Source organism: Podarcis tiliguerta (assembly GCF_965153285.1).
Source record: "Podarcis tiliguerta genome assembly, chromosome: 13".
Lineage (NCBI taxonomy): Eukaryota > Metazoa > Chordata > Lepidosauria > Squamata > Lacertidae > Podarcis > Podarcis tiliguerta.
This window is the reverse complement of record NC_139546.1, coordinates 18,355,874-18,377,897: the sequence shown is the minus strand read 5'-3', so window position 1 is coordinate 18,377,897 and position 22,024 is coordinate 18,355,874. Positions and strand designations below refer to the sequence as shown.

The 22,024-nt window shown below is 48.2% G+C and overlaps 1 protein-coding gene and 1 long non-coding RNA gene across 3 annotated transcripts in view; one reads left to right on the top strand and one right to left on the bottom strand.

Annotated features, from left to right (window-relative positions):
• Window positions 1-7,461, bottom strand: part of LOC310661850 — a 93,166-nt gene extending 85,705 nt beyond the window's left edge. Inside the window, exon 1 of the long non-coding RNA XR_014504141.1 lies at window positions 6,876-7,461. This is a non-coding gene — a long non-coding RNA (uncharacterized lncRNA). The remainder of the gene's footprint in view (window positions 1-6,875) is intronic.
• A 3,683-nt stretch (window positions 7,462-11,144) lies between these two features.
• Window positions 11,145-22,024, top strand: part of LOC310661833 (G protein-activated inward rectifier potassium channel 1-like) — a 35,421-nt gene continuing 24,541 nt past the window's right edge. The window contains exons 1-2 of one of the 2 annotated variants that reach the window (XM_083408329.1): window positions 11,146-12,107; window positions 12,853-13,392. In XM_083408329.1, the coding sequence (XP_083264455.1) occupies window positions 12,976-13,392 (417 nt within the window). In that variant the 5' untranslated portion in view covers window positions 11,146-12,107; window positions 12,853-12,975. Of the gene's footprint in view, window positions 13,393-22,024 lie in introns of both variants that reach the window. The other variant, XM_083408328.1, reaches the window with a different exon arrangement.

Below are 22,024 nucleotides of genomic sequence, written 5' to 3'. Positions count from 1 at the left end.
CCCTCCTACATTGACTAACAATGCTCTGCTCCAGGCCCCGTTGTTCTGGGAACTGGTGCAATTATCTCCGATCTACAGTAGGGGCTTCTTGATTGTGGCTCCACAGCTGCAGAATTACAGGGGTGCACCTCTGTTCTTGGTTTGGATCCCGAGACAAGTGAAAACCTTTTTTTATTTCACCAGGCATTCATCATATAATTGGAGTTTGCATTTTGCTTTACAGTGGTACCTCTACTTACGTGCCCCTCTTGTTATGTATCCTTCAAGATACGCACACAGCAAATCCAGAAGTATATCTCGGGGTTTTGCCATGTGCACATGCGCAGTAGCGCTCCATTGTGCCACGCTCATGTGCCGAAGCACTCTATCGTGATGTGTGTGGGCAAAGAACAGGCACCTCCGGTTGCGACCGGAGCTCCGGAATGAATCCCATCCGCAACTGGATGTACTACTGTATATGTATGTAGAATGTTTTTATGTGTATCGAATTATTATTTGCTCTATTTTGCATAAGCTCCATAGCAATTTGTGTTAACATGTGAAACCCAAATGTGGTCAAAACCTAACTGTGCGTTGTTGTTTCTTACTTGAGATGATGTCAGGGACTGGACTGAGCAGTGGCGTAGCGTGGGTTGTCAGCACCCGGGGCAAGGCAAGTAATTTGCGCCCCCTAACCCGGGGCAAGGCAAGTAATTTGCGCCCCCCGCTGCACTGTCCCTCCCCCAGATAGTCCCTCTCTCTCCGCACTGCACGCCTGGCATCCCCCCCCCTCCACAGTGGGCGGCGACCCGGCGGCTCGGATCAGATTCGCACAGCCAGCACTGCAGTGAGAGAGAGTGAGTGAGCCAGGTAGGGGCAGAGAGCTGCGAGTGCGAGCGCCCCCCCCAGATGTTGCGCCCGGTGCGGCCGGGCCCCCCTGCACCCCCCACGCTACGCCACTGGGACTGAGGGGTACGAGACTGAGGAGGAATGGTGGAGACACCCCCCCCCCCGCTGAACCCTCCAAAGAAGAAGGAGGCAGTACTGAATTACAGCAGTGGTTTGAGGAAGGTCATAGCTCAGAGACAGGTGAACAGAAGAGTTGGGAGGTGTTGGGAGAAGAGAAGGGGGAGACAAAGACAGAGCAGCCAGCTGATACGTTATCACTGGAGAGCATTTCTGACTCCCCCTTCTCCCTGAACCCGGCGTCCATTGAAAGTGGAAGAGCGAAGGACTCAAAGACAATTAGCCCCTGGCGGACACTGTAATGGGAAGTGCTGTTGCTAGGAAGGGAGAGGGAAGGAGCTCAGTTGGAGCAACGCCATGAACCTAAGAGGCAGTCTACAGAGGCCTCTCGCTGTGAATATTGAACAAAGACTCCATAAGAGCTTCCTTGGCTGTCTGCCGTGAGAGCAGGGAGGATCAGAATTCACCGAAACCTGACAGATGATGCCTTTCCTGATTGGAGGAGGGAAAAGTGTGTCCAGCCAATGGGGACTGCAGAAACAGCAGGCCTGGCCAATGGGTCTCCTGAACCAGAAGCCTTGTTGGGTTCAGTACCACTACAGAATGAAGGGTGGAAGAGGCTGCCTTTTTAAAGAACCCAGGAGCTTCTGTTTAAATGGAGGAAGAGCATAATTTTCTTGCTCTGGTGAGCAGGCCTAAAACCAGTGGCTTTAGGGAAGCAGGTTTTGGCAACGCATCAGGAGAAACTTCCTTGTGCAGAGAGCTGTTAAACTCGTTCAGTGGATTCCCCCCCAAAAAAACCTTTGGCAATTTTGAAGTTGTCCCCGTGAGGGTGGGGATTGCTGGACTAAGATGGGTCCTTAATCCCCTCCAACTCAATTCTGCTAATCCTCTTGAGATCAGAGATGATCATTGTTCTCCATTTGTCTTCCACTCCTTTTCCCAGTACCCCTGCTTTTCTCCCCCCCCCCCCCCACCATTGTCATGGTTCTTATTTAGATGGACAGCACGCTCACCAGGAAAGAGGGGAAACATTTCTTTTTATTTGTCAGCTCGGTGCTTGACAAATGACAATTCCAAGATAAAGGGAGAAGAGCTCTGCCAAATCCCAGCCGCGAGGTTCCCTTGCCGCATGTTAATAGCTGGTTCCTGAACCAAAGCCTTGCTTCTCTGCCCAGGGTTCGCTTACACAATGAAAAGGATGCTGGCTTGGTTGTCATCCTGATGCTTAACTTGCATGCCAGAGATAACAGCCAAGCGACCGGTTGCAGGAAAGGAGGCAGAACAGTTCTGGAGCCAAGTGGAGGATTAAAAAGCTGGGTTTCCCCCATGTGGGTGCAGCTTAGAGAGGGAAGGCTGATCCCAGAAGGATGAGGAATCGCCCCTGCTCAGCGGAGTCTACTTGCAGCCTTGCGCTTTGGGCTCGCTGCTTCTCTCCAAACACAAAACAGCCAAACTGAAAGCAGCCAAATTGTGCCAAAGCCTATGTATATGAGACACATCATCAGAGCCAGCTTCGGTGTGTAAAGAGGACCAGCTGGTGCCTGCCTTCTGACGGTGGCAACAAGAGGCAGCAAACAGCAATGAAAGGTGGCAGACAGCAATAGCGCTTTGGTGAAGGGATAGTCTATTGCTCAGTATCTTTGTGCCCAAGAGCAGAAAAGGTAAAGGTAAACACCATTAGGTCCAGTTGTGGACGACTCTGGGGTTGCAGCGCTCATCTCGCTTTATTGGCCAAGGGAGCCGGCATACAGCTTCCGGGTCATGTGGCCAGCATGACTAAGCCGCTTCTGGCGAACCAGAGCAGCGCACAGAAACGCCATTTACCTTCCCGCCAGAGTGGTACCTATTTATCTACTTGCACTTTGACGTGCTCTCGAACTGCTAGGTTGGCAGGAGCTGGGACCGAGCAACGGGAGCTCACCCTGTCGCGGGGATTTGAACCGCTGACCTTCTGATTGGCAAGTCCTAGGCTCTGTAGTTTAACCCACAGCACCACCCTGCCCAAGAGCAAGCCAGCAGTAAATCACACTGCTCAAAGTTGGAGTTAACTCTTTATGAGCAAAACCAAAATTGACTGAGTGTCAGGCCTAACAAGGACAGCACCTCCTCTCTAGTGGGTCTTACCCCAGGCATCAGTTGCCAAGACTGAAAGTCCTCACCTCGCCCAGCCATCGAAGTCCCCTCCTCTCCAGGCCTTTTCCCCAGTAACCGGAGACTGTATCTGCAAGCAGTCAACCTCTCCGCCACCCTTTTCATGCTTCTTTTTCTTCTGGGAGACAATGCAGGGAAGGGAGATTCAATGGTGGCTTCTGGTCCCTTGCTGGGGGCTACCATTTTACTTTCCCACAATGCCTCAGTGGAATAAGGCCAGGAACCAGCATTTTCTGATTTTATAGTTTAAAGCAACTATTATTTGCATTGCACTGTGTTTCTTGTACACTGCTTAGAGAAGATTGTAATTTATCAGTATATAAATTGTCTAAATAATAAATACCGTATTTTCCCGTGTATAACCCCTATGACCCCTATTTTTTAAAACCCAAAATTAAGAAATTAAGTTGTTTAGCTTTTGGGGGGGTTGGGGAGGTCACTTCTGCCAATCACTCACCCGCCTGCCCGCCACTGCCAATTCCTTGCCACAGCCACTGCCAATCGCACACCTCGCCGCAGCCACCAATTGTCTGCCTGCTCACCACCACCAACAGCCCACTGCCCACTTGCCACAGCTGCCAATCACCTGCCCAATTGCTGCAGCCACAGCCAATTGCCAGCAGGCCTTGCCGCAGCCACCAATCAACCGCCCAATTGCCGCTGCCAATCTCCTGCTTGCTGCTGCCATTAATCACACGTCCCGTCCCCCCACTGCATTCACTATCTGTGTATAAGATGACCCCCAATTTTTGCCTAATTTTTTAAAGCAAAAAGCATCGTCTTATACATTGAAAAATGTAGCTATTCTGCTCTGCTTCCCACCACATTTCCACGGTCAATCCTTGCCGCTGGTTTTAACCTTCAAAGCCCTATGTGGCTTGGAGGCTGCAAAGCTATCAAGAAAGAGAAGCAGGAAGAGATGGTTTTTTGAAGCCTGTTTCAAAAAAAGAGATCAAAGAGGCCAATCAAACTGCAGTAGTTTAATTTCATAGAGGTGGAGGCACTGCTGAAAAGCCACTCCTCCTCTCATGCCCACAAGCCTAATCGACCTTACGGGTGAGAATAAGAGGGACTTCAAAGCTGATCTCAACACACAGGCTAAGTGGTGTTCCACTTATATTGCCTCTCTGTTTATATCCTGTTTGGCTTTCTTCATTATTATCCATGTCTTTTAAACATTTATTACCCTTACAATCAAATTACACCAAGTTTGAAAATCAACAACAGGGACACAATACACACCATAAACAAGTAAACTGGGGGGACTTCTCCAACGAAGAACAGATTATGGAGAAAGATTGTCTTGAGATTTACCATTCCAAAACACTGCAAATAAGAGCCATCTTTCAAGAAACCTGCTTGTCTGCCGTATGGGTCTTCTAGAATAATAGGTTAATTTTGATTGTGCGATGGGACACGGGTGGCACTGTGGTCTAAACCACTGAGCCTCTTGGGCTTGCCAATCAGAAGGTTGGCGGTTCGAATCCCCACGACAGGGTAAGCTCCAGTTGCTCTGTCCCAGCTCCTGCCAACCGAGCAGTTCGAAAACACACCAGTGCAAGTAGATAAATAGGTACCGCTGTGACGGGAAGGTAAACGGCATTTCCGTGAGCTCTGGTTTCCGTCATCGTGTTCCATTGCACCAGAAGCAGTTTAGTTATGCTGGCCACATGGCCCGGAAAACTGTCTATGAACAAAGGCTGGCTCCCTTGGCCTGGAAACGAGATGAGCGCCGCAACCCCATAGCCGCCTTTGACTGGACTTAACCTTTTACCTGTGACTGACAGAGTAAATGAATGAATAAACAGCAGTCAGAAAGACCACAGTACAGCTCACTCTTCCTTGCTTGTTTTTAAGGATAATTACTGGTTTACCTGACACAGATGTTTTTAAGGGGGGTGCTCAGGGGTGCTCTTGCTCCTCTGAGCTGTGAGCTCCCTAATATCCACAAGCGCCAGGGTCACTTTGAACAGCATGGTTCCCTGCACCACAACTATGGGATAATATGTTTGCCATTGTGCATTGCGGGTTTTCCTGCATGTAGATGCCCATAGGAAATTATCTTGTGTGAAGGTGGTCCAAAACCTCAAGCAAATCCAGCAACACCAGAAACTGGGAAACTTGAAGAACTAACAGTGCAACAGCCTAACCAAGCCTACTCAGAAGCAAGTCCTACAGAATTCAAGAAGGGCTAGGATTGCGGCCCAAGTTCTAACCAATCATGTCCTTAAACAATAAGCATTGGTATTTAAAGCATTCCAGCTTTTAGATTACCAATATATACGAAATCAGTTTTCACGGTTGATGTCAGCATATTTCATTCTCCTGTTGCTGAATGTGTGGTTGTTACATCACACGTCTGTGTTTACATTCTGTGCTTGGAAAGTGTGAGAACGGAAGCCAGTTCTATTCTTCCACTGTATTGTACTTTTGTACTTTCTCTCTCTCTCGGAGAAGATGTGAGAGGATGCCATGATTGCTTTGTCCTGTATATATTGCTTAATAAATTACTTCGAATGCCACAGCTCAGAGCCACAGCGTTCCTGCTTTACTCTGCTGCTTGATTGTGCATATATCTTTGGATTTATGAACATCCTGTGCTACGCTCCACAAGGAAGACACCCAGAGAGGTTTGTCTCAGTCTGCGTGTACCGACAGTTCTTTCTTTTTATTTAACAAAATTTACATGCCACATGATCGTAGTCAAACCTCAGCCTAAGCAGTTTAGAGTTGTCATGAAGGCTTGGATGGTATTTTGAGTGGGAATTTTAAACGGACGGTTTGCCATTTATTTCTGGTTTGGGGGCCCACGTGGGCGGGTACCAGGAAACGTCTGTGCAAGGAAATTTGGCCGCTTGGTGCCGTCAGGTTGACTTGTATTAATTGTGCTGCGTTTGGAGAATCTGCTAGGCGTATTCAGGAAACACAAGTTACAAGAGCTTGAGTTTCAGACCAGATATTATTATTATTGCAATCGCCCCCCAACCAAGTGGTTTTCATTATTATGTCCAAACAGACTTGCGCTTTAATAAAATGCAAAAATAAAATATTAAAACTGGAGGAAGAAAAAAACAACAACCACCAGAATGAAAACCATAACCTTGTACCATTTTGAAGGAACTACTCTCTTGAGGGACCACTGATGAAAAAAAACCTAAGAATGATGCCCTGTACATATCTGCAGCTGTTCAGCATTTGATTTCTGCCATTTATAATTTCAGGACATGATGTTCAGCTCTATACAATGTGCTCTCGGTTTATTTCTTTCCAATTCTCATCATCAGAGAATTGATCTAAGCTAGGAAGCCTTAATTTCCCTTCTTCCTTCCTCTTTAAGCAGGTACATTGGCATCCCGCTGAATTGCATTGAACAGTGACTCATAATTTAAACCATGTTCCTTTCCAACACAGAGAAAGTCAAGTCTTAATTTAACGGGTCCACCCCTCCAATCAAGTAAATTAATAAAAATACTTAACTATTTAACGTGTCAACATGAATAGAAGTTATTAATATTGCAGTTGTTGTATAAGGGATTATTATTATGAATGTAATTGAAATTAATAAGATTTTGGAACGCAGAAATAAAGAAAACTGTCAAACCATCAATTCTAGCACACATGGGGGGCACTTTATCTAAATTATATAATTTGGTATTTGAACGATTGGTATTAATAATTGTATTATACAGGTAAATTGGTATTGTTATAAAGAGGCTTTTATTGGATTGTAACTGAAAACTAATAAAGATTATTATAAAATATATATACAGTGGTACCTTGGTTCTCAAACTTAATCTGTTCCGGAAGTCCGTTCCAAAACCAAAGCGTTCCAAAACCAAGGCATGCTTTCCCATAGAAAGTAATGCAAAACAGATTAATCCGTTCCAGACTTTTAAAAACAACCCTAAAACAGCAATTTAGCATGAATTTTACTATCTAACGAGACCATTGATCCATCAAATGAAAGCAATAATCAATAAAATAAAAGAGACAGTATTGTAGATGATAAAAATTAAAAGTATTTTTTTTCCTTACCTGCACTGATGATAGTCATTGTTTGGATGGGGGGCTTTTATCCATTTCCACAATCACACAATCAATCAATCAATCAGTAGTTGAACTCGGTTCTGAAATGTTTGAAAACCAAGACACGGCTTCTGATTTGTGCAGGCACCCTGGAAACAATAGCTGACAACCACATCAGATGTTAGGCTTCCGTAAAACATTCGAAAACCAGAACACTCACTTCTGGGTTTTTGGCATTTGAGAACCAAGGCGTTTGGGAACCAAGTTGTTTGAGTACCAAGGCGTTTGAGAACCAAGGTACCACTGTACATAACTGAGGTTCTGCCCCCTCTAACATAAAGGCTGCCCAAACCAACATAATTCCTGGCAAGCTTGAGGCCCCTCGCTTTTGCTTTCCTCAATTTCGATCCAGAAAACTCTGGTGCAAATCAGGGCAATATGCTCAAAGGGGCAGATAAGAACAGGTGTTGACAGGAAGCAAAAAACGCTCCCCGCGAGCTAAAATGGAAAGGTGGCAGAGGGCAGATGAAGAGCGGAGGCAGGAACGAGCTTTGCAGCCTTGTCACCTGTATGCAAGCTGTTCTTCTGATTAGGAAATTGACAGATGTTGGCGCCAAGTAATTGAGCGCGCAGAAGAGCACAAAGGATAACCGTAGGTGGAAGCCACAGTGCAACTCGGCTCTAATGACATGTGCATCTCCTTTGTCTAACTTCTGTCCCACACTTCTGGCTCCAGAAAGTGCTCCGGTTTGAATTGAGCACTCCACAAAAAGGGACGTGAGTCCCCAAATGGCAAGGCACTTTTCGGAGAGCTTGACAGCAGAAAGCCTCCGATTCTCAGCATGTTCGGTTCCTTCCAATTCATCTGATCCTTTGCTGTTACGGCGTTCCCTCTAGAGAGGAACCAGCTTGATTTGCAAAGAAATTAGATTGAAAACAGTCGCTGGGAATCCTAGCCGATTCCACACTCCAGGGACCTCTCCGGCTGGCAATCAGGAACAGTATTTTTGGGGAGGTGAGTGTGGGGTTTAATGGGGGGGGGGAGTATTGAATATTAATTAAGATCTGACTTTACAGTTTTAGGCTCAAGCAAAAGGAGGGGCTGTGTTTCTTGCTCTCCCAACATATGGCAAGAGAAATAACTAAAGTCACAGCAAAAGACAGTGTCAGAATAATAGCTCGATTCTGAGCAAGGTTGTTTCATGGGCTTGAAGGCTGTAATCTCTCTTTCGACCCCAAAAGTGTGTGTGTGTGTGTGTGTGTGTGTGTGTAGCTTGCACACTTATGTCACGGAGGCATGAAAATGGGACAATATGCCCAGACAGACACAGCAGGGTGCACCTATTATTCAGGTAGCCATAACATTGATGAGCCACTCTTCTGTTTACAACGCTCAAAGCAATTTACATCCACTGAATCACAGCGAATGAGGGGAAGCAGAGCAGGTACCTAACATTTGTCTCCCACAGTAATTCGTGCTACCGGTTCCCTTTCCTACCTCCTTGATTAAGTCCAGACTTTTCCATTTTGGCCTATTGCGTGTGCTGGGGAGAACAACAACCAGCTACCAGGAAAATGTGGGGTCACCAACTTGCAGAATCAGACAGAAAGAAGATGCTTAACCCCTCCCCGCCCCTGCTGATTCTCCCATGCAAATGCTTAACCCCTCCCACCCACGCCGAACCTCCGCCCTGCAAATGCCCTTTCGATTTCTTCCTTCGAGACAGGTTCCTAAACTGGCTGGAGACTGGGAATGACATTGGGAGGGGTATTTGCAAAAGAGAACTGGAGAGCCTGGGTGCTAACCACACCTGCTCGCCTGTGAGTTCTCCCCAGCAAATGGCCTTTCCATGTTCAGCTTATCTGTGTGAGTTTGGGAACGTGGATTTGCAGGGATAGAATAGGCCCTTATGGCCAGTGGCGTAGCGTGGGTTGTCAGCACCCGGGGCAAGGCAAGTAATTTGCGCCCCCCCCTGCCCTGTCCCTCCCCCAGATAGTCCCTCGCTCTCTCTCCGCACCGCACGCCTGGCACCCTCCCCTCCACAGTGGGCGGCGACCCGGCGGCTCGGATCAGATTCGCACAGCCAGCACTGCAGTGAGAGAGAGTGGGTGAGCCAGGTAGGGGCAGAGAGCTGCGAGTGCGAGCGCCCCCCCCCCAGATGTTGCGCCCGGTGCGGCCGGCCCCCCCGCACCCCCCACGCTACGCCACTGCTTATGGCACAAGGCCAGGTTATGCCTGCATTGCATGCAACACCTAAGCTCACTCTTAGGAGCCAAAATGGAAGAGCTACAGAATCCAGTGCATTTATTTCTTAAAACAGAACAGTGCAGCAAAGATACTAACAATTAACTTATAAAAATAGCACTCTGGAGCCATCTCTAAGAACTGGAAAAGGGAGGTGTAAACTTGCAACAAATACTGTAATGGACTTGCACAATTTCCCTGCCCCCCCCCCAAGCAAGATTTCATAAAGATCAGCTGGCCAATGCTCTATGTTGGCATGATTTAAAGTAGGGAAGTGAGCTATCAATATAATAAATTATTCCCCCCCTCCCCGTCTTTATAGAGAGATGTACCAGAGTTCAAAGCCTCTTTGAAAACCCTGCTTTCATGTGTTTGATTTACAAAAGAAAGCACTTCTTCGCCAGAGTGTTAACTTGTGGAATTCATTGCCTCAGGATGTGGCGACAGCCAGCAGCTTAAGAGTGGTTTCAAAGGGGATTCGAGGAACTGGTGGAAGAGAAGTCTATTCCCCAGCCACTTCCGAGCATGCTGGCTAAATAGAACCTGCATGTTCAGAAGCAGTATGCTGGAAAATACAAGTGGCTGGGGGACAAATGGTGAGAGAGAGAGCTGCCATTTTTTTCCCATGTTTGTGGGCTTCCAGAACACCTTTGGGAACAGAATGCCAGAGTCTTTCTGTATTATTTTTTTAGAGTACTGTATATCCAGCCCTGACCTTGCCAACATAGGCCCGTATAGTTAAAGCTATGGTTTTCCCAGTAGTGATGTATGGAAGCGAGAGCTGGACCATAAAGAAGGCTGATCGCCGAAAAATTGGTGCTTTTGAATTATGGTGCTGGAGGAGACGCTTGAGAGTCCCATGGACTGCAAGAAGACCAAACCTCTCCATTCTTAAGGAAATCAGCCCTGAGTGCTCACTGGAAGGACAGATCCTGAAGCTGAGGCTCCAATACTTTGGCCACCTCATGAGAAGAGAAGACTCCCTGGAAAAGACCCTGATGTTGGGAAAGATGGAGGGCGCAAGTAGAGGACGAGATGGTTGGACAGTGTTCTCGAAGCTACCAGCATGAGTTTGACCAAACTGCGGGAGGCAGTGAAAGACAGGAGTGCCTAGCATGCTCTGGTCCATGGGGTCACGAAGAGTCGGACACGACTGAACGACTAAACAACAACAACATATCCAGCCCTGAGTCTTCCAACTCAAGGTGACGCACATTCCTAATGGTAAGAGCAGTTTGACAGCGGAACTGCCTGCCACAGGAGGTGGGAGGTTCTCCTTTGCTATTTTAAGCAAGATGGGTGTCTGTCAAGGACCAGTTGCAAATACGTATCCTACATGCAGACCCTGCATTGAGCAAAGGGGGGGACGAGGAGACCTGCAAAGTCGCGTTCCAGCTCTACATACGAGACTCCCATCCAGGTGGCCCTTGCTCCCCTTACGAAGCAGACCCTGACTCGCTTTGCTTCATCAAAGCGGTTATCCCGGATGCCCTCGGGCAAGAGCCCTTCTACTCGATCCAGAATCCCTTAGAGGTGCCTGGCGATGAGGGAAGTCACTCTGCTCATGCTCAGAGGCACTCCCTCGCGAGGCTAAGACCCTTGGGTCTCCCATTCAGCCTGGACATCTTTATCCTCCGGCACGACCCCCACCTCCCATCAATCTTTCCTTCTTTTGGGGGAAGCCCCTTTGGGGTGGGGATCTGGAGGAAATGGGAGGAGCCCCGGGTCCCGCCCCCTCTCACCTCACCAGCCCAGGCGTCAGTCTCCGCTGCTCTGCGTCTGCGGGAAGGGGAGGGGAGAGGGAGAGAGACCTCAATCCGAATTAATTCCTTCCAACTCCTCTCGACCCCTTTCTTACGCGGGACTTGAACCACTCCCCGCTGCAAGCGCCCGCCTCCCGCGCTTAGCCGGCGGCTCCTTGCAGCGGCAGCTGCCGGCACAGTCCGGAGGGGCTCCTTTCCCCAGCTCGCGGGGCGCGGGGAGCCGCCGCAAAGACCGGGACGCGGGCAGACGCGAGAGATGGTAGTTGCGCGCAGGAGCCTCCGGGAGAGGCGCGCAGAGAGGAATGCCGTAGGGGCTCCGGCGGCCGCCAGGCGGCGTCGCGGCGACACCCTCTCCGCCAGCTCCGCTTTCCTGCACGTTTAGCAAAAAGCTGGGACTTCTCCGAGCAGCCGCCTCCGAGCTGCTAGCCCGCCTGCACGCCCTCGCCGCCGCAGCAGCAGCAACAGCAGCCCAGTTTCTGGATGCGCTGGAGAATTAAGGACCTCCGCAGAGGTTTAAGTTTCCAGATCCCAGCGCGCTGGAGGAAGGAGCTTGGAGAGAAGAAAGAGAAAAGGTGGGGGTGGCAGAAAGAGAGAGAGAGAGAGAGAGAGAGGACTCTGCAAAGCCTCTTCTCCTTCTTCCCTTTCCTCCATCCCTCCGGATCGCCGCTGCCCAGGCAGCTCAAGCCCGCCGGATCCAAGAAGGCAGCCCGCTGCGCTCGCCCACCCGCTCCTGCAAAAGCAGACGCCGCTCCCAACGCGTCGGGGAGGCTCCGTCCTTTGCCAAGAGAGTGGCGAGTTCCCTCCGAGGTAGGTGGCGGGACGACGGGGCAGGTTCCCGGAGCGGGGCGCAGGCCCCCGGGGGCAGGGACCCGCTTCCAGGGGGGCGGGGCTGCTTTCCCCGGTTAAAACCAAAGGATCCAGCTCCGGATCCCTCGAGGGCAGCCCGTGTGGACCACACATCCCAACCCAAGGCAGTGAAGCCACGTGTGGTGTGGCCAGTTCTCATCATCCACCAAGAGAGACCCGGAGGACCCTCGCCAGCAGCGGCAGAAAGGTCTGCGGAAGTCGGAATCGGTTCCTGCGGGCAGAATCGGTGCCCATCCAAGCCCCTCGGGTGACCATCAGTAGTGCCCTGCCAGCCCGGACCTTGGTGTTGCCACCCGCAGCCAGCGAGGAAACACACACACACACATCCAGCGTGCAAACGGACCACCCAAACTCAGCCAGCATCCTGGCATCAGTCATGACAAGCATACAAAAGTGACCACCTAAGCAGCCAACCCAACTCGGGCTCTCTTGTCTGGCCATCGAGGTCCAGCTTCTGCTACCCAGCACGGCGTACAGGTCCAGATCCAGCTCAAGGGAAGTGGGTTCCCTGCCAACACCAGCCCAGAGATCTGCCAACCTCACCTGCCACAGCACTCAGCCCAGACCATGCACTGAGCAAGCTGGCTCCCAGCAAACCGAGAAGATAATCCAGAAAAGGGGAGACAAATCTAAGTCCTGGGTGTGCAGCGGAGACGGCTGTCTAGTCCAATTTTTGCTCTCCAGTGCAGGCAAGGAGGACGTGCTAAGCCAACAGGGCAAGCTCTCCTCCTCACCACCAGAATGTCAGTGGTGCGCAGGAAGTTCGGCGATGAATACCAAGCTGTGGTGGGCACGTCGGCGCGGCGGAAGCGCCAGCGCTTTGTGGACAAGAACGGCCGCTGCAACGTCCAGCACGGCAACCTGGGCAGCGAGAACAGCCGCTACCTGACGGACCTCTTCACCACCCTAGTGGACCTCAAGTGGCGATGGAACCTGCTCATCTTCTTGTTGACCTACACGGTGGCCTGGCTGGTCATGGCCTCCATGTGGTGGGGGATCGCCTACTTGCGAGGAGACCTGGACATGCACCACGGGCACAGCCCCGGGCACAACCCCTGTGTGGCCAACGTCTACAACTTCCCCTCGGCCTTCCTCTTCTTCATCGAGACGGAGGCCACCATCGGCTACGGGCACCGCTACATCACCGAGCGCTGCCCTGAGGGCATTGTGCTCTTCCTCTTCCAGTCGCTTCTGGGCTCCGTGGTGGACGCCTTCCTCATTGGCTGCATGTTCATCAAGATGTCCCAGCCCAAGAAGAGGGCCGAAACCCTCATGTTCAGCCGCGCCGCGGTCATATCCAAGCGAGACGGGAAACTGTGCCTCATGTTCCGTGTGGGGAACCTGCGCAACAGCCACATGGTTTCGGCCCAGATCCGCTGCAAACTTATCAAGGTGAGTCGTTTCTTTGATGGGATCTCAGCTTCACAGGGAAGAGGGTGGCACTCACATCCCGGGAAGCTAGAGAGCTGGATTTCAATGTGGGAGAGGCCTAGATTCAAATCTCGCCTCTGGGCTCCTGGGCCCATGCCTTCTGGGCTCGTAGAAGCCCCTCAGTCTCAGTTCCGTCATCTGTGAAATGGGAACGTTAAGAATCGTGTGATGAGCTTACTGTGAGCACAATAAAAAGGCCTTTGCGGATGAAAGTTGCCTTGTAAAAGATGCATATTAGCAGGCACTGAACAGAGAGGGGGGGGGAGAGGTTCCAAGGAGGGTGGGCAGGTAGGATTGGGAGTTTGTGGCAAAGAGGATGCCAAAATGGCTGACCCCGTGTCATGTGCTAGAGATTTTGCACAATTCTTTTCAGATTAAGGAGACATTTTCTTCCCAATGTCTCAACAAATGAAACCGACTTGTAAAAATATTACATGGGGAAAAAATATATACGAGAGAGAGAGACATTGCACACACTTTTGTAAATCAAGAAAATCTTTAATAAACAAAAAAACCCAAAACCTGAAGATTTGGAGTAAGCCCCCTTGTGTTCAGTGGGATTTTTCTCCCAGGTAGGCAAGCCTAGGGTCAGATTACAAACAGCTTCTTAAATTCAGTATCTTCACATCTTCCTCTCTCCTCCCCCTACCCCCACCCCACATCCCTTAAAAACAATAACCTCAAAATCAATCTCGGGTAAGGAAGTGGGTGTGGGTGGCAAGTCAAACGAGAAGATAAGCTGTTTGGAATTTTGGAAGCATGTTTGCCTTAGAGGCCCAGGCAACCTTGCACCCAAGTGGACATATCAATTTTGTTAGCAAATAAACAAATAAAAGAAAAACCAGGAGGATTTGCTGGTGAATTCCCCTCCCCCTCCGCAATTGGATTTGGGCATGGCTCCATCTGAGGGAGGGCTCAGCCCAGGAGCCTATTTTCAATGCCCATCCTGAAACATGAGGCATCAAGCTAAATGCAAAAGTGTATTGTAAGCCTATGCAAAAGGCCTTAGCTTTCTACTTAGCCGGGATAGCTCAGTCAGCAGAGCACGAGACTCTGAATTTCAGAGCCATAGGTTCGCCCCAGATTGGGAAAAAGGGGGTGTCGAACCCACAAAAAAGGGGGTTGGACTAGATGACCCTCGTGGTCCCTTCCAACTCTGAAATTCTATGATTCTACCAAGCAACCTTGGCCGGCACCTGCACCTGCCTAGTGCGCTGCCGAGTAAATGGCTAACCACTGACCTCACCATCCAGATGCCATCAAGGTCCATCTGTTTATGCAGATCACCACTTTGTACCCAGAGAAACCATGATGCAATGGTCAAGACAGCAGCAAGCCCAGAGGTGGAGGGAATCATATGAAAAGCAGATGTGTTGGTCCATTTAAAAAAAACCTGAGCTGAAACTGCTTTGGGGAGGGGAATCGCCAGAGAAGTCCTTTCTCAGGATTCCAAGCCAGCGGGAAAAGGTCACAGTTGCTTTGCAGTGAAGGCTCAGGAGAACGATGGTTCTTTCATATGGGTCAGGTTGAGAGCCTGGCAAAGGACCAGCAAACACCAGGGCTGAATGCTGGAGAGGAGGCTAAGAGGTCTCATAGCAGAGTGTTTGGAAAGCAGAGAGAGAGAGAGCTAGCGCAGAAAGGGGTGTCGAGGAAGATAAGGCAAGGCAAGCGACAGAAACACAGGGAGGAGGTTGGGAAGTGAGATCCTGAGCTGCTGCTCGGTTCCTCCATGCGATGCATAACAAACACAGAAGCTCACGCTCATAGAAAGCTGCGATAGTCAATAGCACGGGCAGAAATCGAGATAAATGCAGGAAATTAGCAAGTGAAGCCTTGGCATTCACTCCCAGAGACCAGCCAGAGGAAAATGATAGGTGGTGGCTGTCTCCATTTTGCCCTGGTTGTAAGCTACCAGAGGGCATCTGCCTAGCCTCTGTATCAGAGACAGTGCGCAGGGCTTGATGGACATTAGATAGATAGATGATAGATGATAGATGATAGATAGATAGATAGATAGATAGATAGATAGATAGATAGATAGATGATAGAGTGCTTTTTTCTTTAAAAAAATGTTTAGGGGTACTCTCATCTTCCCACTCATATTGAAATACAGTAGTACCTCAGGTTAAGAACTTAATTCGTTCCGGAGGTCCGTTCTTAACCTAAAACTGTTCTTAACCTGAAGCACCACTTTAGCTAATGGGGCCTCCTGCTGCCCCGTGATTTCTGTTCTCATCCTGAGGTAAAGTTCTTAACCCGAGGTACTACTTCTGGGTTAGCAGAGTCTGTAACCTGAAGCCTCTGTAACCTGAAGCATCTGTAACCCGAGGTACCACTGTACTGCCCCTCAATGAGGCCAAACTCAGATTCACAAAATGTTTAGGAGTATGCGTACCCCTGCGTACCCCCAGGAAAAAAAGCACTGGATAGGTAGGTAGGTAGGTAGGTAGATAGATAGATGATAGATAGATAGATAGATAGATAGATAGGTAGATAGATAGATGATAGATAGATAGATAGATGATAGATAGATAGATAGATAGATAGATAGATAGATAGATAGATGATAGATAGATAGAGATAGATATAGATAGATAGATGATAGATGATAGATAGATAGATAGATAGATAGATGATAGATAGATAGATAGAGATAGATAGATGATAGATAGATAGATAGATAGATAGAGATAGATAGAGATAGATAGATGATAGATAGATAGATAGATAGATAGATAGATAGATAGAGATAGATAGATAGATAGATAGATAGATAGATAGATGATAGATAGATAGATAGATATAGATAGATGATAGATAGATAGATGATAGATAGATAGATAGATAGATGATAGATAGATAGATAGATAGATAGATAGATAGAGAGAGAGAGAGAGATGATAGATAGATGAAGGTTACCAGACATCCCTGTTTCCCAGGGACAGTCCCCTGACAAAATCCACTGAAGTTGAAAAGTGTCCCCAGATATTCATTGGAAAAAATCTGGTAACGAAAGAAAGAAAGAAAGAAAGAAAGAAAGAAAGAAAGAAAGAAAGAAAGATGATATATATAGATTTCACTCTGAATAAGAATTAATATGTTCTTACATTTCGTCTTTCTTTCAACTTTTAGAAAACAAAAGGGTGGTCCTTTTTGAGGACGACTTTAAGCCGTGTACAATATAGTATTTCAATGTAGGCAAATGCTTCCATGGAAAAATAAACTACATACTGTACTGCATGTCTGTTACTGTTATTGCCTTGTTTTGTTCTTACTGTAATCCAAACATTCACTCTTCCTAAATCTACACCATATCACTGAAAGCCAAAACCTATCAGGGATAGGACCGCCTTTCAGAAGACAATGAAACAGATGCCGTTTTAAACAAAAGCATCGGTAAAAACTCCGGCTTCTCTCAATTTAACATAATTTGCTGCCTTCTTAGCAGCTCTAATATCCCAAATTCTCAACAACCTAGTTTCCACCTCGGGGATTTTAACATCTTTCCAGAGAGTCTTGTCAATCATATTTTAGCTGCAACCAGGAAATATTGAATAATGCCTTGAAAGTCCCTCCTTTACATAATCTTGAAAAATTCCCCTAACAACAGGGCCTCTGAAGTACCTAGGAGATTATAACCTATCACAAAATGAATAATCCATAAGATTTCTGCATGGACATCTCCACCACATATGGCAAACAATCTTCCCTTTTCTTCCACAATGTTTTTGTCAATATTCTCTTCTCAGTCCTATAACCTTCTTTAATTTCTTGGGGGTGTAGGGGGGTGTATAATGCCACTTAGAAATCACTGAGTGGTAAGATTTGTCCGGTGACAAATAAAAAAATTCCAGACTATTATTCCAAATATGATGCCAGGCATTCTCATTAATACAAACCAAGTTCCTTTCCTTGTCATTCTATACAGCAGGCACAGGCAAACTCGGCCCTCCAGATGTTTTGGGACTACAACTCCCATCATCCCTGACCACTGGTCCTGTTAGCTAGGGATGATGGGAGTTGTAGTCCCAAAACATCTGGAGGACCGAGTTTTGCTTATGCCTGCTATACAGCTTTTTAGGATTTGTATTACATACACATGTTTACAGTATCTGATGTTTTCTTTCAACACATTTCTTAAGAAGCTGTTGTTGACCGCCTTAAAATCACTGTTGCATATGTTTTCGGAAACATAATGGATATGATCCAGATCTAGGCTGCAATCCTACGCACACTTAAAAAGGTAAAGGTACCCCTGCCGGTACGGGCCAGTCTTGACAAACTCTAGGGTTGTGCGCCCATCTCACTCAAAGAGGCCGGGGGCCAGCGCTGTCCGAAGACACTTCCGGGTCACATGGCCAGCGTGACATCGCTGCTCTGGCGAGCCAGAGCCGCACAGGGAAACGCCGTTTACCTTCCCGCTAGTAAGCGGTCCCTATTTATCTACTTGCACCCGAGAGTGCTTTCGAACTGCTAGGTTGGCAGGCTCTGGGACCAAACAACGGGAGCGCACCCCGCCGCGGGGATTCGAACCGCCGACCTTTCGATCGGCAAGCCCTAGGCGCTGAGGCTTTAACCCACAGTGCCACCCGTGTCCCTTACGCACGCTTACCTGGGAGTAAATCTCAATGAACTAAGTGGGGATTGCTGCTGGGTAGACAAACGCAGAGAGTGGACTCTGAGTTTAGCTGTACTTAGGTCCCCCTGAAATCAGTGGAAACAGTTTGTTACCCCTTAAGTTCCATTGATTTGACTAGCTCAGTTGGTAAGAGCGTGGTGCTGATAATGCCAAGGTTGCAGGTTCTATCCCCGTATGGGAGAGCTGCATATTCCTGCATCGCAGTGGGGCTGGACTAGATGATCCTCAGGGTCCCTTCCAACTCGACAATTCTATTATTTTTTAAAATATTGATTGGTAATGTCTACATTTTCAGTAGGAACCATGTGCAACTGGCTTAGGCTGCAGCCCCAACCCTACTTACCAGGGAGTAACACTCATTTAATTCAAGAGAACTTACTTCTGAGTAGACACAGTTAGTATTACACTGAGTCGGAATCCCACGCCTTGCCTTAATTTTTAAGAGCCAATACAATTAGCAGTCCAGCCTCACTTCTGACTGAATCCTTTCATTTTATAGCAGGGGTCAGCAAACTTGTTCAGCAGGGGGCCGGTCCACTATCTCTCAGACCTTGTGGGGGGCCAGACTATATTGGGGGGGGGGTGAACGAATTCCTATGCCCCACAAATAACCCAGAGATGCATTTTAAAGAAAAGGATACATTCTACTCATGTGAAAACACGCTGATTCCCAGACCGTCCATGGGCTGGAATTGAGAAGGCGATTGGGTTGGATCCAGCCCCTGGGACTTAGTTTGCCTACCCCTGTTTTATAGGCATCACTCTTTTTCTTTTTCATTTGGTAAAGTAAAAGAGGTCTACACCACAGTATGGTAAACCAGTACAAAAAGAAAGAAGAAGAAAAAGGGGCGCAGAAAAGATTAAAATTTGACCCCAAGTTCCTAAAGGGTTTCACTAAGAATATAGTATGTGATACAGACTGAGCTATCATCTCCTTCTTTCAGATGATTATTGAAGGTTCTCAAGGGGAGCTTGGGATGTTGATTTAATTCTTTTCGCCACAGTTCCCCTTTCCTAACAAACCCACTAAGCAAGCAGACCGTCCAAATGTCCCAATTTTCCAAGGAGAGTCCTGGATTTACAGACGCTATCCCGGTTTCTGATTTGATTCACATAAGCCACCCTGGTTTCTCAGTTGATCCCGGAATGTCCCGCTTTTCCTTAGGACGTCCCTATTTTACCCCGAGAAATGTTGTTGGAGGGTATGGAGTCATACGACCCCCGAGTCAAGGAGATAAGTAATGAATAACGATACAACCTTTAGGAGACATCTGTAGGCAGCCCTTTATAAGGAAGGTTTTTTTAAAAAAATGTTTAAGGTTTCATTGGGTTTTTATATATGTTGGAAGCTGCCCAAGGTGACTAGGGCAACCCAGTCAGATGGGTGGAGCATAATTATTATTATTATTATTATTATTATTATTATTATTATTATTATGGAGTAAAGGTAAAGGGACCCTTGACCATTAGGTCCTGTCGTGGCCGACTCTGGGTTTGTGGTGCTCATCTTGCTTTACTGGCTGAGGGAGCCAGCGTACAGCTTCCGGATCATGTGGCCAGCATGACTAAGCCGCTTCCGGTGAACCACAGCAGCACACAGAAACGCTGTTTATCTTCCCAACAGAGCTGTACCTATTTATCTACTTGCAATGGCGTGCTTTCAAACTGCTAGGTTGGCAGGAGCTGGGACAGAGCAACGGGAGCTCACCCCGTCGTGGGGATTCGAACCGCCGACCTTCATCGGCAAGCCCTAGGCTCTGTGGTTTAACCCACAGTGCTACCCGCATCCCTATTATGGAATAGGACAGCCCTATTTTCATTGGAGAAACGTTGGAGGGCATGCTAACTTCAATTGCCAAGCACTGAAACATACTAAGTAAGCCCAGATCTGCCTTACTTATGGCTTCACCAGCAAGAACCCAGCTATTCTTCTACAATGCCGATCCGGCCGCGCAAAATCCCAAACTAGCTCTGGGGTTCGTTCTTGCACCGGTGGCTGGCATTTAGGGGAAATCTGCAGCTAGCCAGCCCTTGTTCCTCTTGGCAAGAGCTCTGCCTGCTGCTGGAGCCGCAGCCGCAGGAGTAGGAAGTGCTTCAAGCTGTCGCCCCGCATTCCTCTGCTGTCTTCGCAAGTTCCTGCATCCGCTGAACAAGCCGTTCTCTGACATGGCCCAAGTCCAAAACCCAGGCACTTTGACTATCAAAGGCAGTCGCTGCTGGACCGCTGAGCGATGGGAGACTTTCGACAGATCATACCACCAGAAGGGCACGTGGGGGTCATCCTGGCAGCCAGCACATAAAAGCTGGCACCTTGGCACTTCTGCCAGCCTTGATTCTGAAGGTCATATAAGGGGCAGCATCCATTACTTTCTAAAGAGCTGCTGCTGCTGTCTTGTCACAGCACTTGAGTCCCCTGGAAAACGTCTGCTTTCATTTCATTTTTAAAAGTCAAGTCTCTAGTCCCCACAGTATAATAAAATCTGTGCCTTCATATTAAAAATAAAAATTATTATTTATACCCCGCCCATCTGGCCGAGTTTCCCCAGCCACTCTGGCATTCCCAATCAAGTGTTAAAAATAATACAGCATTAAATATTAAAACCTTCCCTAATCAGCCTTCAGATGTTCCCCAGCCTTCAGGATAGCTGCTTATTTCCTTGACACCTGATGGGAGGGCATTCCAAAGGCGGGCGCCACTACAGAGAAGGCCCTCTGTCTGGTTCCCTGTAACCTCACTTCTTGCAATGAGGGAATCGCCAGAAGGCCCTCGGCGCTGGACTTCAGTGTCTGGGCTGAATGATGGGGGTGGAGACGCTCCTTCAGGTATACAGGACCGAGGCTGTTTAGGGCTTTAAAGGTCAGCACCAACACTTTGAATTGTGCTCAGAAACGTACTGGGAGCCAATCCAGATCTCTCAGGACCAGTGTTATGTGGACCTGGCAGCCGCTCCCAGTCACCAGTCTAGCTGCCGCATACTGGAATAATTGCAGTTTCCAGGTCACCTTCAAAGGTAGCCTCATGTAGAGCGCATTGCGCATGCACCACTCTGGCGAGACAGTCTGCGGGCAGGTAGGGTCTCAGCCTGCGTACCAGATGGAGCTGGTTAACAGAATTAACCTGCACCTCCATGGACAGCTGTGAGTCCAAAATGACTCCCAGGCTGTGCACCTGGTCTCAGAAGAGTTCCAGGAGGACTCTGGAAGCCCTGGGACTTAATATAAAATGGGGCTCAGCCTCAGGGTTTGCTAAGGCTTAGTCGTGGGTTATGTGAAGAGTGTTTCTGAGCATGTGTATGTTGCCATTCTGCCACCTCTGTGGCAGACATCTGGTTTGATCAAGTAAGCAGGGTTTAATTTCTATTAATAATTTTTAAAAACAGAGGTACTCAGGATACAACCTCTGTCTCTAATTCTGAACATATGATACTGTCGTTGAGGGAGGATTTTACTTGGTGCATGCTCAGAGACAGCATGAGAAAAGTGGCTATTCCCCCGCACCCTTCCTTGTTCCTAATCTGAGAACTAGCGATCACCCAATGAAATAAATGGACGTTGAGTTCAGGACATAACCGTAGAAAGCACTTCAGGGCTGGCAAAACTGGGGGGAATCTGCTGCTGCAAGAGGTGGCTTGGATGACTCAAAAAGAGATTCAATACATTCATGGAGGCTGCAAGTCTATCAGCAGTTGGAGTTAGCCATAGTTCAGTGGAAACTCCAGCTCCAGAAGCTGTCTACCTTTGAAGCTACCTGCTGATGGAGAGCAAGGCAAGAGAGGTTTGTGTGGGAAACAGGAGGTGGTAGGAGCTTCTCCATGTTCTTCAGAGAGGACAGGGTTGCAAACCCCAAGCTGGTAGTGAAGTGAGGTGATTTAGACTCTGGTGCTGATGTCCTTTCCAAATTATTAATATTATTCCAAGCATTTATTGCTATTCATTATTATTATTTAAGATGGT